The sequence below is a fragment of the Scyliorhinus torazame genome, chromosome 6 (assembly GCF_047496885.1).
Source record: "Scyliorhinus torazame isolate Kashiwa2021f chromosome 6, sScyTor2.1, whole genome shotgun sequence".
In the NCBI taxonomy this organism is placed as follows: Eukaryota; Metazoa; Chordata; class Chondrichthyes; order Carcharhiniformes; family Scyliorhinidae; genus Scyliorhinus; species Scyliorhinus torazame.
The window spans coordinates 238511948-238530139 of NC_092712.1; the positions used below are offsets into that span (position 1 = coordinate 238511948).

At 50.1% G+C, this 18192-nt stretch overlaps 1 protein-coding gene and 1 long non-coding RNA gene across 3 annotated transcripts in view; one reads left to right on the forward strand and one right to left on the reverse strand.

Moving 5' to 3' along the window:
• The window catches only part of LOC140425348 (uncharacterized), a 40639-nt gene extending 39902 nt beyond the window's left edge, over positions 1-737 (reverse strand). For both annotated transcript variants that reach the window (XR_011947839.1, XR_011947838.1), the window contains exons 1-2: positions 384-737; positions 189-278 (exon numbers count right to left, since the gene is read on the reverse strand). This is a non-coding gene — a long non-coding RNA (uncharacterized lncRNA). The remainder of the gene's footprint in view (positions 1-188; positions 279-383) is intronic.
• LOC140425347 (inactive ubiquitin thioesterase OTULINL-like) overlaps positions 624-18192 on the forward strand; it is a 151517-nt gene continuing 133948 nt past the window's right edge. Inside the window, exon 1 of the mRNA XM_072509519.1 lies at positions 624-737. Within this exon, the coding sequence (XP_072365620.1) occupies positions 692-737 (46 nt within the window). The 5' untranslated portion in view covers positions 624-691. The remainder of the gene's footprint in view (positions 738-18192) is intronic.

Consider the following 18192-nt stretch of genomic DNA (forward strand, 5'->3'; position numbering starts at 1 on the left):
AATCTCTCGGTGACAAGTCAAAACCCTGGTTCAGCAAACAACAAAACCACATCCCCAGATGAGTATTACCAAAACGTGGAATCAATAGTTAAAGTATTTTGATTAATTCTGATATTTGATAAAGGAAGCAGGAGACTTTCTCTTCCCCACCCCATAGGAACAGGAGTAGGTCATTAGGCCCTACTAACCTGCTCTCCCATTCAATAAGATCAAGGCTGAGATGAACTCCAATTTCCTGCTTGCTCCAAGTCACCAAATCCGGAATGGTTCTGGATCAGCTGCAAGTTTCCGCAGAGCACCATCTCAATTATTACACCTAATTATTCATGTAATTTTTAAAGAGAAAATTATGTTTCGTACATTTAAATATAAACATACCTTACCTCATATTCCATAACATCCACATTTAAAGGGGCGGTTTTACCATGACATTTCCTGCCTTCGCTTTCAGCATTGACAAAGCCCCTGCCTGCTCCCTGTCTTGTGGGCAGTGTTTACTCTCTAGTCCTGCTTCAGTTCCTATTTCACTAAAGTTGAGCTCCTAACTCGGGCCGCCAACGCCGGTTCTCGTTGGCTTAGCGCTCGCACCCCGCCCACAGCTGGTTGGCCGTGTGAGCTGTCCATCAGAACACGGTAGTGTTGTTGCTGCAAAGTGAAAGCTGCGGGAGCGACTACACGGAGAGTCACCAGGATGGGAACTTTCTTGCCCAACACAAACATCAACTCCACTGCTCCAGGTAAACCTTCCATCTCTCTGCTCACTGACAGGCCAAGGGCCCACCGCCATATTATTCAGCACCAGGAGCTTTCGTCAGGCTGTGTGAAAGAGTAAGAATCCGCAACCTAGGCGTCTCTGGGAAATCCTGTGAAGAGGAACACGCTTTCCTTGTGTATGGTGGTGGCGGCGGCGGGGTTGTTTGTAAGCAAATGCAATTCATCTTCACCGAGAGTGTGCCACTTGATGGTGGATGTTGTATTCGGCAAGTAAGTGGGGTGCAGGGACAAAGAGTTACATTTCAGTGAGTCGATTATGAAGGAGACTAGTGATCCAGTGGATGTAATCCAGTAATGCACGGGTAAGTGGGTGGACACCAATCATTAAATATGACCTTTTATTTCTTGGGACTCTGTTTATTCAAAGGAACTCAGCCAAATATCTTTTAGCATCATTTAGATTCTTCAAGGTCATTGCCTCTTTTGATAAATATGTTTCTAAATGATCCTATTCATATTTATCCGCTTTATTTTGTTGCTGGTTTTCTTTCCCCTCATTAAGTTGTTGACTCTTTATGGTTTACAGGTGTCCACAGCAGTTTTAGTTGTGAACATGATCCTCAAGACTTCTTCCAATTTCCAGAGTTGCTCCAGTGTTGCAAATTCCCTAATTCCAAACTCACTGCTCCTCTGAATCTGATCTCTTAAACAAACCAAGGAAGGTAATGTCTTCCTGCTCGGGTGGAAATAAACTATTCCATGGCTGACATTCTGTAAACTTGAGGTCATCCAAAACTCTGCTGCCCGTGACCTTACTTGTACCTTGACCATTCATCTATCACCCATGTATTTGCTAAGTTGCATTGATTTCAGGTCAAGCAGCACCTCGTTTTTAAAATGCAGGACCTTACCTTGGCTGCCTTGAAGTTGAGACAGAAACAAGCTTACATACTGGACGACATTCTCCCAAAAGGTTTTTAAGTATGGTCTCTGACGGAAAACGGGGTGCAATTCCCACAGGGTGGATCAGCGTGATCCAGATCGCAATCCACCCCACACTAAGAAATTCGTTTGGAGCAGGTCTGAAAGACCAGAAAACATTGGCAAGGTCGGATCCTCAGAGACCCGGTCTCAGAGCAACCCTACAACCCCCCCGCATCTTGCTGGCAAAGACCCCACTTCTCGCTGGCAAAGACCCCCCTCCCCCCAGTGTCATCGCACCGCTCTTTCCCCCAATCACCCAAAGTGAGTGACGGCCCGCTATGTGGTCGTCAACGGCTTCCCTTTCCAGGCGCACCCCCCCCTCCAGCCCCGCCCCCTCCCAGCCCCGCCCCCTACCCCCTTCCAGCCCGCCCCCTCCCCCTTTCCAGCCCCCCTCCCCCTTTCCAGCCCCCCCCGCTTTCCAGCCCCCCCTCCCCCTTTCCAGCCCCCCCTCCCCCTTTCCAGCCCCCCCCTCCCCCTTTCCAGCCCCCCCCTCCCCCTTTCCAGCCCCCCCTCCCCCTTTCCAGCCCCCCCCTCCCCCTTTCCAGCCCCCCCCTCCCCCTTTCCAGCCCCCCCTCCCCCTTTCCAGCCCCCCCCTCCCCCTTTCCAGCCCCCCCCTCCCCCTTTCCAGCCCCCCCTCCCCCTTTCCAGCCCCCCCTCCCCCTTTCCAGCCCCCCCTCCCCCTTTCCAGCCCCCCCCTCCCCCTTTCCAGCCCCCCCCCCCCCTTTCCAGCCCCCCCCTCCCCCTTTCCAGCCCCCCCCCAATTCCCCTTTCCAGCCCCCCCCCAATTCCCCTTTCCAGCCCCCCCCCCATCCCCCTTTCCAGCCCCCCCATCCCCCTTTCCAGCCCCCCCCCATCCCCCTTTCCAGCCCCCCCCCATCCCCCTTTCCAGCCCCCCCCCTCCCCCTTTCCAGCCCCCCCTCCCCCTTTCCAGCCCCCCCCCTCCCCCTTTCCAGCCCCCCCTCCCCCTTTCCAGCCCCCCCCTCCCCCTTTCCAGCCCCCCCTCCCCCTTTCCAGCCCCCCCTCCCCCTTTCCAGCCCCCCCTCCCCCTTTCCAGCCCCCCCTCCCCCTTTCCAGCCCCCCCTCCCCCTTTCCAGCCCCCCCTCCCCCTTTCCAGCCCCCCCCTCCCCCTTTCCAGCCCCCCCCTCCCCCTTTCCAGCCCCCCCCTCCCCCCTTTCCAGCCCCCCCTCCCCCTTTCCAGCCCCCCCCCTCCCCCTTTCCAGCCCCCCCCCTCCCCCTTTCCAGCCCCCCCCCCTCCCCCTTTCCAGCCCCCCCCCCTCCCCCTTTCCAGCCCCCCCCCTCCCCCTTTCCAGCCCCCCCCCCTCCCCCTTTCCAGCCCCCCCCTCCCCCTTTCCAGCCCCCCCCTCCCCTTTCCAGCCCCCCCCCTCCCCCTTTCCAGCCCCCCCTCCCCTTTCCAGCCCCCCCCTCCCCCTTTCCAGCCCCCCCCTCCCCCTTTCCAGCCCCCCCCTCCCCCTTTCCAGCCCCCCCCTCCCCCTGTCCAGCTCCCCCCTCCCCCTGTCCAGCCCCGCCCCCTCCCCCTGTCCAGCCCCGCCCCCTCCCCCTGTCCAGCCCCGCCCCCTCCCCCTTCCAGCCCCGCCCCCTCCCCCCCTTCCAGCCCGCCCCCTCCCCCCCTTCCAGCCCCGCCCCCTCCCCCCCTTCCAGCCCGCCCCCTACCCCCCTTCCAGCCCCCCTCCCCCTTTCCAGCCCCCCTCCCCCTTTCCAGCCCCCCCGCTTTCCAGCCCCCCTTCCCCCTTTCCAGCCCCCCTCCCCTTTCCAGCCCCCCCTCCCCCTTTCCAGCCCCCCCTCCCCCTTTCCAGCCCCCCCTCCCCCTTTCCAGCCCCCCACTCCCCCTTTCCAGCCCCCCCTCCCCCTTTCCAGCCCCCCCTCCCCCTTTCAGCCCCCCCTCCCCCTTTCCAGCCCCCCCCTCCCCCTTTCCAGCCCCCCCCTCCCCCTTTCCAGCCCCCCCCTCCCCCTTTCCAGCCCCCCCCTCCCCCTTTCCAGCCCCCCCCAATCCCCCTTTCCAGCCCCCCCCATCCCCCTTTCCAGCCCCCCCCATCCCCCTTTCCAGCCCCCCCCCCATCCCCCTTTCCAGCCCCCCCCCATCCCCCTTTCCAGCCCCCCCCATCCCCCTTTCCAGCCCCCCCCCTCCCCCTTTCCAGCCCCCCCCTCCCCCTTTCCAGCCCCCCCTCCCCCTTTCCAGCCCCCCCTCCCCCTTTCCAGCCCCCCCTCCCCCTTTCCAGCCCCCCCTCCCCCTTTCCAGCCCCCCCCCTCCCCCTTTCCAGCCCCCCCTCCCCCTTTCCAGCCCCCCCCTCCCCCTTTCCAGCCCCCCCCTCCCCCTTTCCAGCCCCCCCCCTCCCCCTGTCCAGCCCACCCCTCCCCTGTCCAGCCCCCCCCCCTCCCCCTGTCCAGCCCCCCCCCTCCCCCTGTCCAGCCCCCCCCCTCCCCCTGTCCAGCCCCCCCCCTCCCCCTGTCCAGCCCCCCCCTCCCCCTGTCCAGCCCCCCCCTCCCCCTGTCCAGCCCCCCCCTCCCCCTGTCCAGCCCCCCCCTCCCCCTGTCCAGCCCCCCCTCCCCCTGTCCAGCCCCCCCCCTCCCCCTGTCCAGCCCCCCCCCTCCCCCTGTCCAGCCCCCCCCTCCCCCTGTCCAGCCCCCCCCCTCCCTCTGTGCAGCCCCCCCCTCCCTCTGTCCAGCCCCCCCCTCCCCCTGTCCAGCCCCCCCCTCCCCCTGTCCAGCTCCCCCCTCCCCCTGTCCAGCCCCCCCCTCCCCCTGTCCAACCCCCCCTCCCCCTGTCCAACCCCCCCCTCCCCCTGTCCAACCCCCCCCTCCCCCTGTCCAGCCCCCCCTCCCCCTGTCCAGCCCCCCCCCTCCCCCTGTCCAGCCCCCCCCCCTCCCCCTGTCCAACCCCCCCTCCCCCTGTCCAGCCCCCCCCCTCCCCCTGTCCAGCCCCCCCCTCCCCTGTCCAGCCCCCCCCTCCCCCTGTCCAGCCCCCCCTCCCCCTGTCCAGCCCCCCCCTGTCCAGCCCCCCCCTCCCCCTGTCCAGCCCCCCCTCCCCCTGTCCAGCCCTCCCCTGTCCAGCCCCCCCTCCCCCTGTCCAGCCCCCCCCTCCCCCTGTCCAGCCCCCCCCTCCCCCTGTCCAGCCCCCCCCTCCCCCTGCCCAGCCCCCCCCTCCCCCTGCCCAGCCCCCCCCTCCCCCTGCCCAGCCCCCCCTCCCCCTGTCCAGCCCCCCCCTCCCCCTGTCCAGCCCCCCCCTCCCCCTGTCCAGCCCCCCCCTCCCCCTGTCCAGCCCCCCCCTCCCCCTGTCCAGCCCCCCCTCCCCCTGTCCAGCCCCCCCTCCCCCTGTCCAGCCCCCCCTCCCCTGTCCAGCCCCCCCCTCCCCTGTCCAGCCTCCCCCCTCCCCCTGTCCAGCCCCCCCTCCCCCTGTCCAGCCCCCCCCCTCCCCCTGTCCAGCCCCCCCCCTCCCCCTGTCCAGCCCCCCCCCCGTCCAGCCCCCCCCCCCGTCCAGCCCCCCCCCGTCCAGCCCCCCCCCCTGTCCAGCCCCTCCCCCTTTCCAGCCCCCCCCTCCCCCTTTCCACCCCCCCCTCCCCCTTTCCACCCCCCCCTCCCCCTTTCCACCCCCCCTCCCCCTTTCCAGCCCCCCCTCCCCCTTTCCAGCCCCCATTCCCCCTTTCCAGCCCCCCATAAGGCTCTGCCCCTTGGCAATGCCAGCCTGTGCTCCCTGGGTGTAAATGGAAAGGAGTACTCATCTCCTTGCTCCCCCTCAGAGTCCATGGAGCCTGGTTCCCGCTTTTAGGGACCAGTAGTGAATTGCACTCAGGTGACCTTCCACTGGGGTTGGGAGGATACTACAACGCCGCTGCAATCGACTAATGAGATTGAAATTAATGCAAACTAGCTGTGATTAGTTTCCTGCCCAGAAAGCTGGAGCGGGATGGGAGAATCAGAAACTGAAATGTGCCCAGCACAAATCCCATTTTGGGACACTTCTCGCCAATTTTCCCGACAAAATGGGTTTGCACCGTACTACACAGCCAGAGAATTCCCCATTGTCATCAATCAGTCTGGCAATGCTACTGTAGAAGTCCTGCATTCTTCATCTGTCTTTTTGTGCCTTTTGAATTTAATTTAGCTTCTGTGTTATTGGTAGAAATGTTGTGGTTAGTGAAGTATAGGACTCTACACATTCAGCAAAATTTATAACCTTTTGTTCAGGCTTGTCGCCAGGAATGCGTGACAATGCGTCCCCTTTAGATGGCTGTTTTCCTTTGCATATTTGCTTGCAGAATTGAATCTCATCAATCTCAAATGAAATCTCTGGACTCTTGGCAGCATTTTTGTTGTTTACTGAGAATTTAATAATGTAACCAATGGCCTGTACTCTGTCTCAATGGTAAACTTTAGGCTTAAATGTAGTCAGCAAACTTCTCACACATAAATGCTTCTTTTTGAATTGCAGTGTATATTTGTTCCATTTCAGTCAATGTTCCAGTTTCGCCAATGATTGAGATATTTTGTACACTGGCCCATGTTTACCATCTTTCTGAATCTGAAAGAGTTCTGCTCCTAGTCCAGTTGATGATGGATCTACGGCAACTGTTATCGGCAGTTCAGGATCATAGTGAGCCACTGTGCCTGGTGAAATGAGCATCTCTTTTATCTTTTCGAACAAAATATATTGATTTTCTTCCCAACACCATGCTTGGCCTTGTCTAAGTAATTGTCACAGTGGTTCATTTACAGGTGCCAAATTAAGTAAGAATGTTCCTACTTGATTGATCATTCCCATGAAGCACTGAAACTGTGATGTTGCGAGGTGGTGGAAATTCTTTCATGCTTCGGTTTAAAAAATATATATTTTTATTCAAATTTTAGATAATACAAAATGACAGAACAGACTAAAACACAAATACAAACATAAAACCATAAAAATGTAGCCTAACCCTTCCCTTCTCCCCCCCCCCCCCCTCCCCCCCTCTTGAACAGCGATCACACTTGTCTTCCACCCCTGCAATAAAGCAACTCATTCTGGACTTAGTCAGGTGCGGCCTATAAACTACTTTGAGTTGGATCAAACCAAGCCTCGCGCACAGGAACGTGGAGTTCACCCTACACAGGGCCTCACTCCACACCTCATCATCTAATTTGGGCCCTAACTCTTCCTCCCACCTAGCCTGAACCACCCCCACCGACACTGAATTCTCTGACACGATCGGTCCATAAATACTGGATGCGCTCCCTTCCTCCGACCCTGGTCGTGGGAAAACCCTCTCCATTAGAGAGGCTGGTGGCGCCATGGGGAATGTCAAGAAAATCCGTTTTGCAAAGTTGTGAACTTGTAAATATCTGAACAAATCTGAACGTGAGAACCCAAACTTCTGCCAGTTCCTCAAGACTGGAAACGTCCTTCCAGGGATAGATTACTCGTTCTCTCCAGCCCCTTCCCCTCCCAGCCCCCCGAAAGTGGCATCCACAGGTCTAACAGATGATTCACACAAATGGGAGCCAGCTTCGACACTGATCCCAATTTAAAATGCTGTTAGAATTGTCTCCATATCTTCAAAGTGGAAACAACCACTGGATTTGCTGATACTTTGTCGATGAGAATGGGAGCGAGGCCGTCATGAATGCCCCCAGACCCTCTACACAACTTTGATTCCATCTGCACCAACCTGGCTCGCAAATCACTACATTGACCCAACACCACCTTCGCATTAGCTGCCCAGTAATAAAATATCAGGCTCGACATCGCCAAGCCCCCTGTCTATCGCTTTGAAGGACTGCCACACAAATTCTTGCAGTCTTGCCGACCCACATAAAAGAGATAAGCAACTTTTTGACTCCCCCAAAAAAGAATTCAGGGAGAAAGATCGGCAAACACTGGAACGAAAAACAAAAATCTTGGCAAAAAGGTCATCTTAATAAATTGGACCCCGCCCGCCAAAGACTGGGGCCGATTATCCCACCTTTGCAAATCATTCATGACCCTACCTACAAAGCTCCTACAGTTCAGTTTATAGAGGCGGGCCCAATCCCAGGCTACTTGGACCCCCAGATTCCTAAATCTGGAACCGGCCATTCGAAAAGGTAGCGCCCCCAGATTAACTCCCATCCCTGGGGATTTACTGGGAACACTCACTTTTTCCCAAGTTTAGTTTGTATCATGAAAAAGAGCTAAAATACCTCCGCAGCTCCATTATATTGCCCATGGTGTGATCGGGTCCGTCACTTAACGTAAAAGATCGTCCATATACAGGGGCACCCTGTGCTCCACCCCTCCCCTCGCTATCCCCTCCACTTACCTGAATTCTTCCAGGCGATGACCAAAGACTCGATCACTAATGCAAACAAGAGGGGGTCATAGGGCACCCCTGCCTCCTTCCTCTATTTAATTGGAAGTACCTTGGGCTCATGGTATTGGGGCAGACACTAGGTGTTGGAGCCTTGTACAACAGTCATATCCAAGACACAAACTTGGGGCCCCAACCCGAATCGCTCCAAGACGGCAAAAATATACCTCATTCTACCCTATAGTATGCCTTCTCGGAATCTAAAGCGACGATTACCTCTGGATCAGGCCCTCAGACAGGACACCAATTTTAGCAATCACTGCACATTAGACGACAATTGCGGGCCTTTGACAAAATCCATCTGATCTTCCCCAATAACCTGTAGAAAAATGATTCCAGCCTCAGTTCTAACACCTTGGCCAGTATCTTGACGTCCACATTAAGTAGAGAAATAGGGCGGTATGACCCACATTCCATGGTCCTTATCCTTTTTTAATAGAAGTGAAATTGATGCTTGCATCAGCGTCGTGGCAGAAGTTACCGACTTCTCAAACATCCCAACTAATAACAGCGCCAACTGTCCTGCAAACTCCACTGGGAACCCGTCTGGGCACCCCCGCCGGCGGCTCCTATTTATCAAGGTTTTTAAATGTTTCAAACGCTCCATTAACTGGGTCCGAGGAGGACACCAGCCTGCCACTTGAACCTCTGAGCTGGATAATCTCTCGGGAGACTGCCTGCAGCCTCAACTGGCAAACCTTCTCCCCATACTGTCACGTAACCCCCCTTGAGCGCTGCAACTGGCTCACCGCCTTATCCGTGGATAATAGGTCAAACTGCACCTGCTCGCCAAGAGCTCGGGGTTTGAGTCATTCGAGTACCTGCAGTCTACTTACAAGATGTCATGTACCAACGTTTGGCATTCCTCCCTAGCCTCCCTATCTAATTGCGCTTTGTGTGAAATAGCCTCCCACATAACCAAGGATGAGACAGACCCGTTCCCATTAAATCCCACATACTCGTCTATCGCCCTCAATATCCATCCACAGAACCCCAAATCCACCAATAACCCCATATCCAGCTTCCATGCTGGACGCTGAATCAAACCTACTTCTAATACCAAATCTACTAGATGTGGACCATGGTCTAAGATGGTTTTCACTGAGTATTCAGCTTTGCCACCTCAGGCAGGGAGACTTCCCATCATAAAAATATTGAAATTCGAATATACTTTATGTACTGGGGAGGAAAAGGAAAATTCCTTACCCCTAGACTGCATATACCGCCCGAATCTGCCCCTCCCCCCAGTCCCAAGTGGGACATCTGGCTCACCCAGCCCTTTCGGAGCCTAGTCCGATCCCTCACCTGCAGGTGGGTCTCCTGCGGAAGCACCATATGAGCCTTAAATTCTTCAGATGAGAGAAAATTCTCGATCGTTTCACAGGGGCCCCCCAAACCCCTAAGGCTACAAGTGACGAGTCTGATCGGGGGTCTCTCACTGCCCCTCATTCTCAAGTCAGCCAGTTCCTCAATCCAAGTTCCTAGAGCAGAGGCCCATTCATGATGGCTACCAGCCCCACCTATAAGGTGAGGCTAAGAAAGAACCCTGGTCACTGTCAGAATCTACCCCCCCCCCCAACTCAAAAACATGGCCACTACTTCCTATCGCACACCACTCTCTCCTTACCATCCCCCTACCCCCCACCTAGCCCTTCTAGGCACATTAAAACCTGTCCAAACAGGTTGCAGCCCCCTTCCCCACCTCACTCCCATTCACTACCTAATGCCTAACTGTTAGTGAGAAGAATACACTACATGCTACAGAAGAATTACCATTTTTTAAATCCACATTTATCATTACCCCCAACTTCTTTGCCCCCCCCTTCACTCCACCAACAACATATACACTCCAATACAAAATAAGAAACCCCAGTTAACCAAATGTGTATATACAAAAATATTAAAACCTCTCCAAACAATCCCCTCTCTCAACACCCAGTCTCATTCAAACCCAGTGAATTTAGTCCAAGTCCTTGTTCTTTGACGAAAGTCTGCTGTCTCGAAAAAATGATCCTTTGAGTTATACATGACTCTCAATCTCGCCGGGTACACCAAACCAAAACGCACTCTGCTTTTGTGCAATGCTGCCTTTGCCTTATTAAAGGCCTCTCTACAAGCTCTACCCTGACATCCTGATAGATTCGGGTGCTGCTTCCTTCCCATCTCACTTTCCGATTTTCTTTGGTTCATTTCAGGACCCACTTCTTCGTCTGGCAGTTGTGGAAGCACACTATCAACGCCCATGGAGGCTCATTCACCCGTGGCCTCAGTCAGAGTGTTCGTTGGGCCCTTACCAACTCAGGAGAGAACATCTGTTCAACTCCCCCCATCAACCTTGCAAACATCTGGGCAAAGTATTTGGCCGGCCTCAGGCCAACCACCCCCACAATCTGGAGATTCTGCCTCCGCTACCTGCCTCCGCTACCTGCCTCCAGGTCCTCGACTTTCGCCCTCAGGACATGTTCCTCTCCTCCACCACCAACATGTCAGCTTCCAGTAAGGCTATTTGGTCACTAGGACATGACAAGAACTCCTCCATGCCCTTCAAACCTCTCCATGCACCTTTACCACTTCTGACATCCTTCCCAATCTCTCTTATCAGTCCCAGTGCGTCCTCAACAGACGGTTTGAGGGTATCCATCATCTCCCTTCCTTGCCTCTCAAAGTGCCTGCTGAATTGTCTCTTGAACTCAAGCGGCATTACCTCAGTCAGCATTTCTACTGTGATGGGCGCGGCCTCTCCCATCGAGGTCACCTCACCATCTTTCCTCCCAATGAGCTTTGCACCACTCGTACCCTCCTTTCCAACATCCTTTTTCATAGCTTTCAACATCTTCTCATAAAATACAGTTCGATGGGCTGGATTTGTCAACCAACGTCCCCTGTGAACTGGCCCAAGGTGGCTGGAGTGTGGTGACTATAGGCTTTTCATAGGAACTTCATTGCAGTGTGAATGTACGCCTACATGTGACAATAAAGATTATTATTATTATAAAAGGACCAAAAATCAAGGACTCTGGTGAGAGCTACCTTTTATGTGCGACCTTCTCCTACCAGAAGCAATCCATGGGCAACTCAACATCCTTAGTTTTTAGAGCTTTCAGATAGGAGAGGGGATTAAAAAACAAAGGTGGGGGTGTATCAGTATTGGTTAAAGTATCAAATACAGCTGTGAGGAGGAATGCTATACGAAATAAAGCATCAAATGAGGCCCTGTGGGTAGAGCTCGGAAATAAATAAAAATGGGGCAAAGAACTGCTAGGCCTGTACTATGGAGCCCCAAATAGTGGAAAGAATTTAGAACAGCAAATATGTAAGCATATTGTTATGGGCCAGGGTTTAGAGAACCCCAAAGTGTATCATGGAGTTCACCTGACCCACAACCTTTACTAGATTGTGATATGGGGAGCACACGGCCCTCTCTACAGATGTGGTACAGCAGAAATGGAAAAGTTTTTTAAACAATGTTTTATATGAACTCAAGTTAACCTTTTTGAACCATACAGTGAACATCTTAGCAACCATTAATTCAAATACAACCCCCAAAGAATACAACACTAAGTAATCCTTTAAGCTTTCCTTTTAACATCCATACGACTTAAAACACCTTTTACCAGAAGCACATCAGGTTAAAGTCATTACTGTTATTAGTTTTAAATCACCAGGATCGATTTACAGTCTTTAGATTACAGAGAGAGATTCATACACCTTCTGGCTGTGACTGCAGCTCCAACACTGAAAATGAAACTAAAACACACCCTACAGCCTTCTCAAAAACAAAAGTAAAAGCTGACAGACAGCCCAGCTCCACCCACTCTCTGACATCACTGCAGTAGTAAACACCCATTTCTTAAAGGTACTCTCACTACAGATATTTATATACACACTCATTTATAAACACCCATTTCTTAAAGGTACACTCACTACAGATATTTATATACATACCCATTTATAAACACCCATTTCTTAAAGGTACTCTCACATGAGACCTCCCCCCAAGAAAAAAAATAAACCATCAACTTCAAGACGGTTTCATTTTTCACCTTTTCACCATTCTTTAAGAAATGCACACAGTAAATATACTTTTTCGTTTTAAAAAAACAACACATGCAAACAGGTATAATAATATAGTCCATTTTCCCCCCCCCGTTCTTCCTCCAACTGAAATCCTTCTCGATTGACAGTCTCTTTGAACAAGAAGGTCTCTGCCCGATCCGTCCATTTCTCTACGCCTCGGCATTTCTCTTTAAAGTCAGATACTTTAGTTCAATCTGATCACAGAGTTCCTTGCAATTCTCCAACACAGGAGCATTGGTTATCACAGCTTTCAGGCTGTCAAATGACTGTTGAAAGTCCGCTGTCCACTGAAATGTTTGACGTTTCTTCAGCAAGTCCATCAGTGGAGCCACCACGCTACAAAACCTTTGCACAAATGTTCGATCAAATTCACTCATGCCAAGAAATCGCATTATTTCCCTTCGTCTTCAGAGTATTGAAAACTCCTCAATAACTGTTGGTTTCACATCCCGTGTGACCATTCGACCCTGTCCGATTGTATGGCCCAGGAAAGTGACTTGGGCTTTTCCAGATTCACTTTTGGCTAGGTTTATCACCAAACCAGCCTCCTGAAGTCGATGGAATAACTCCATCAGATGTTTTAAATGTTCTGGCCATGTCTGGCTGAAAATTACCAGATCGGCGATGTATAGCGCACAATTGGGTAATCCTGAAACAACTTTGTTAACCGTTGAAATGTGGCTGGTGCGTTTTTCATGCCAAATGGCATAACTTTGAATTGGTATATACCATCTGGAGTCACAAAAGCTGAAATCTCCTTCGTCCTTTCGGATAAAGGTACCTGCCAGTAACCTTTTTAAGTAAATCCAGTTTGGAAATAAAAGCTGATTGTCCCACTTTCTCAATGCAATCGTCCAAACGTGGGATAGGATAAGAGTCCGTTCTTGTAACTGCATTAACCTTTCTATAGTCCACACACAACCGTTGGGTACCGTCTGGTTTTGGTACCATCACTATGGGTGAGCTCCATTGGCTGCAACCCACTTCAATTATGCCATTTTTAAGCATACTCTCAATCTCTTTGTTAACCTGTGCCAATTTTAAAGGGTTAAGTCTGTATGGATGTTGTTTGATTGGAACTGCCTTTCCCACATCTACATCATGTATAGCCATTTTAGTACTTCCCAATTTATCGCCACAAACTTGCCCATGTGATATCAATAACTCTTTCAGGTCAGTTTGTTTTTCCTCTGAAAGGTAACTCAACAATTTATCCCAATTTTTAAGAACATCCTCATTTTCCAATTTAATTTGAGGTATGTCAAATTCACAGTCATCTGGATTTGGTTCTTCACTTTGAGTTTGAATCATTAAAACCTCCTCCTTTTGCTCTCCTTCCCTTTCACAATACCTTTTAAGCATATTCACATGACATACTCGGTGAGTTTTCCTTCTATCTGGCGTTCTTACCACATAATTCACCTCACTTAATTTCCTTTCAATCTGATAAGGTCCACAAAACCTAGCTTTTAAAGGTTCACCTGCCACTGGTAACAACACTAAAACTTTATCTCCACTGGCAAAACTACGAACTTTGGATTTCTAGTCCGCTACCCGTTTCATCACATTTTGTGCAACTTTTAAATGTTGTCTAGTCAATTCACCTCTATTTAACCGTTCCCTAAAATCTGACATGTAATCCAATAATGTAATTTCCGATTTCTCTCTCACCAATTTTTCCTCAATCAATTTAAGTGGTCCTCTTACCTCATGACCAAAAATTAGTTCAAAAGGACTGAATTTGGTTGACTCATTAGATGCATCCCTAATTGCAAACAGTATGAATGGAATTCCTTTATCCCAATACTCTGGATAATCGTGACAATAAGCCCTCAACATTGTCTGATGCCACCTTTCTAACGCTCCCTGCGATTCCGGATGGTACGCAGTTGATTTAAATTGTTTTATTCCTAAGCTATCTTTGAACAACCTCGAGGTAAAATTTGATCCTTGATCCGATTGTATTTCTGTGGGTAGTCCATGTCTAGTAAAGAATTTAAGTAACTCCACCACAATCTTTTTAGCTGTAATATTATGTACTGGAATGGCCTCTGGAAACCTAGTTGACACATCCATTACAGTCGAAAGATATTGATTCCCACTTTATGTTTTAGGAAACGGTCCTACGCAATCAATTAGGACCCTTGTAAAAAGTTCCTCAAATGCTGGAATGGGTATTAAGGGTGCTGGTTTTATCAGATCAAGGCAGGCCAGCAGCACGGTTCAATTCCCGTACCAGCCTCCCTGAACAGACGCTGGAATATGGCGACTAGGGGCTTTTCACAGTAACTTCATTTGAAGCCTACTTGGGACAATAAGCGATTTTCATTTTTTTCATTTCATTGCTTGAGGTTTCCCTATCACTTGACATGTGTGACATGATTGACAAAATTTAACTACATCTTTATGTAGTCCAGGCCAATAAAAATGTTTTTGTATTTTAGCTTGAGTTTTCTTTATTCCCAATTGACCTCCCACCTCATGTGCAACTCGCAACACCTCCTTTCTATACCCGACCGGCAATACTACTTGATGAACTTCTGCCCACTTTTCACCCGCCTGCATATGTAAAGGTCTCAATTTTCTCATCGAGACATCACTTTTACGATAATAACACTCTGGTATACACTCAGATTCCACTTCCGTGTATGCTTTCTGATACATCCGTTTTATTTCTACATCTTTCTGTTGTAACTCTGCCAATTTTCCTGAATTAAAAATATCCGCCTCATCCTCCACCTGTTCTTGTTCTTTTTCAACCATCTGATCAAAAATCGTTTCTGATAATTGCACTTCAACTTCATCTTCACTCTTTGATTTCTCCTCTTGTCTTAACCTGTGACTTTGTGAACTTGTTACTACACAATCCGGAAAAATCCACTGGCTTATCAATCGCAGTCGGAATCACTCCTACCTGCGATCCAGCTATATCACTACCCAAGATAAATTGTATTCCTGGACAAGATAGTTTCTCTATTACTCCTACTATCACTTCACCACTCTTCACTGGACTTTCCAACCTTACCTTATATAATTGAATATAATCTCACCCTGAATTCCACATATTACCACCTTTTCTGGCAACATTCTTCCTAAACTACATAACTCTTCATCTCTTACCATTAAAGATTGACTAGCACCCGTATCTCTTAAAATTGTGACTTCTTTACCTACTCCTCCTGATACACATGAGTAAACTTTACTCACACAAGTAAATTCTTTAAAGAGATCTGGCACCTTCTTATCAATCACCTGATCAGGCTGTACAGTCTTTTGCACCTCCTTCGCTTCACTTGGGCTTTCCTTTACCACTTTAACAAACCCCACTGTCTTGTCCTGTTTTACCATATCAGCCTTCCCAGTGCTTTTTTTTCAACCACCAACACTGTGACTTTACATGGCCTAGTTTATTACAGTGAAAACATTTGAAACTTTTCATTTCTTTTCCACCCTCCTGGATTTAAAAAAAATCTGAGGTACACTCTCCTTATTATCTCCCATCAGATCACCTTTACCTTTCCCACTTGAGTATTTCTCATGTCCCCAGTTTCTATCCCTCTCAGGCTGAAACTGATGTCGAAAACCAAGCTTTGATTCATGAACTAATTCATAATCATCTGCCATTTCTGCTGCTAGCCTCGCAGTTTTAACCCTCTGCTCTTCCACATGAGTTCTCACTGCATCAGGAATTTAATTTTTAAACTCCCCCAAAAGTATAATTTCTCAGAGAACTTCATACGTTTGGTTTATTTTCAAAGCCCTTATCCACCAATCAAAATTACTCTTGTTTGATCCTTTCAAACTCCATGTATGTTTGACCAAATTCTTTCCTTAAATTTCTAAACCTTTGTCTGTAAGCTTCAGGCACTAATTCATATGCACCTAAGATGGATTTTTTCACATCCTCATACGTCCCAGATACCTCCTCCGGTAGTGACGCAAACCCTTCACTATCTCTACCTACCAGCTTTGTTTGAATCAGTAATACCCACATGTCCTGTGGCCATTTCATTTGTTTAGCTACCTTCTCAAATGAAATGAAAACGGCTTCCACTTCCTTTTCGTCAAACCGTGGCAATGCTTGGACATATTTATATAGATCCCCACCAAGCCTTCGACTATGACGCTCTTTCTCACTATCCTCATCACTATCATCCAACTGTACGTTTCCCTTTATGCCTGCCAATTCTAACTGACTGTCATGTTTCATGGCCATTTTCTGAAGTTCAAACTCTCTCTCTTTATCTTTTTCCCTGATCTGTATCTCCCTTTCTCTTTCTTTTTCCTCTCATCTCTTTCGTAGTCAAGCTGCTTTAATTCTTTTTCATGTTCCATTTGTTTTATTTGCAACTGAATTTTTGCCATTTCCAATGAGTCAAACTGTATCTCAGGCACCTTTAAATGCTTAGCCACCGCCATAATTACCTCATCTTTTCGCATTTTGTCAGGTAATGTTAACTGCAATGTTTTTGCCAAATCTAACAGTCTGCTTTTAGTCTATGTCCGTAAGGTCCTGCGTGTGACCGTCTCCACCCCCAGAGCCTCTGAAAGAGCCCTTGTCCACAACACACTCCCTACTTAACTGAAATACCACACCTGAAAAGCAACCACAATATGCTCACCCCTCACTGTCTTTAAGTTCACTAAGCCAATCCAATAGATAGACTTTTATCCTGGACGAGCCCCCAATTTGTTATGGGCCAGGGTTTAGAGAACCCCAAAGTGTATCATGGAGTTCACCTGACCCACAACGTTTACTAGATTGTGTATGGGGAGCATACGGCCCACTCTACAGGTGTGGTACAGCAGAAATGGAAAAGTGTTTTTTAAAGCAAAACAATGCTTATTCTATGAACTCAAATTAACCTTTTTGAAACATACAGTGAACATCTTAGCAACCATTAATTCAAATAGAACCCCCAAAGACTACAACACTAAGTAATCCTTTAAGCTTTCCTTTTAACATCCATACGACTTAAAACACCTTTTACCAGAAGCACATCAGGTTGAAGTCATTACTGTTGTTAGTTTTAAATCACCAGGATCAATTTACAGTCTTTAGATTACAGAGAAAGACTCATACACCTTCTGGCTGTGACTGCAGATCCAACACTAAAAACGAAAGTAAAACACACCCTGCAGCCTGCCCAAAAACGGAAGTAAAAAGCTGACTGTGAAAACCTGCCTGCTTACCATTGGCTGGGGACTAATGACAATCCCACAATCCTGTGGGAGTATGAGCTTCCCCAATGAGGGGGGTGGAGAAACCATTAGTAAACTTGAAGTATAAATAAAGCTGGCCAGTTTGGAACCAGCAGGAAGGAGTGTGCAGCAAGGGAAGTTGCTGCTGCTGTTATATATATATATATATATATATATATATATATATGTTATTTCTTGTTAGGGCCAAGAAGAATCCAGCACGCGTTTTAAGGATACAAAGTAATAACATTTATTTACTATAACATATAAACATAACAGTAGCAGTAACTTCCCTTGCTACATACTTCTTCCTCCTGGTTCCTGAACTGGCCAGCTTTATTTATACTAGGAGTTTACTAGTGGTTTCTCCGCCCCCCCCCCCCCCCTCATTGGGGAAGCTCATACTCCCACAGGATTGTGGGATAGTCATTAGTCCCCAGCCAATGGTAAGTGGGCAGGTTATAACATCCCTCCCACCCAAAGTCCAAGGAATCCACCGAAGACCCTGGTGAAGGAGGGCGTCGGACACGTTTGGCCGCAGGCCGGACACCATTTGCACGGGGCGCTGGATCAGGCGGCGTGTAACGAGACGGAGACCGGCGCTTCCGTGATGCACGGTGCGGTTGTACATCCACGGCCCGTGGACCCGAGGATTCCCCCTCTGATGCATCCTGTGTCTCCATCTCGGAGTCAGAGTCTGCTGCCTCTGTCATGTCAGCGTCTCTATCTCCATTCAGTCCCGTAACGACCTGCGCAGGCTTTGAGTGAGGCACCAGTGGAAGATTGTGAGGACTACCTTCCCTTGTCTCTGGTCTCTGCGGCTGTTGAAATGAGCTCCGGGGGCGGGGAATCTTTTGAGGGGATGGTCTTCTGGACC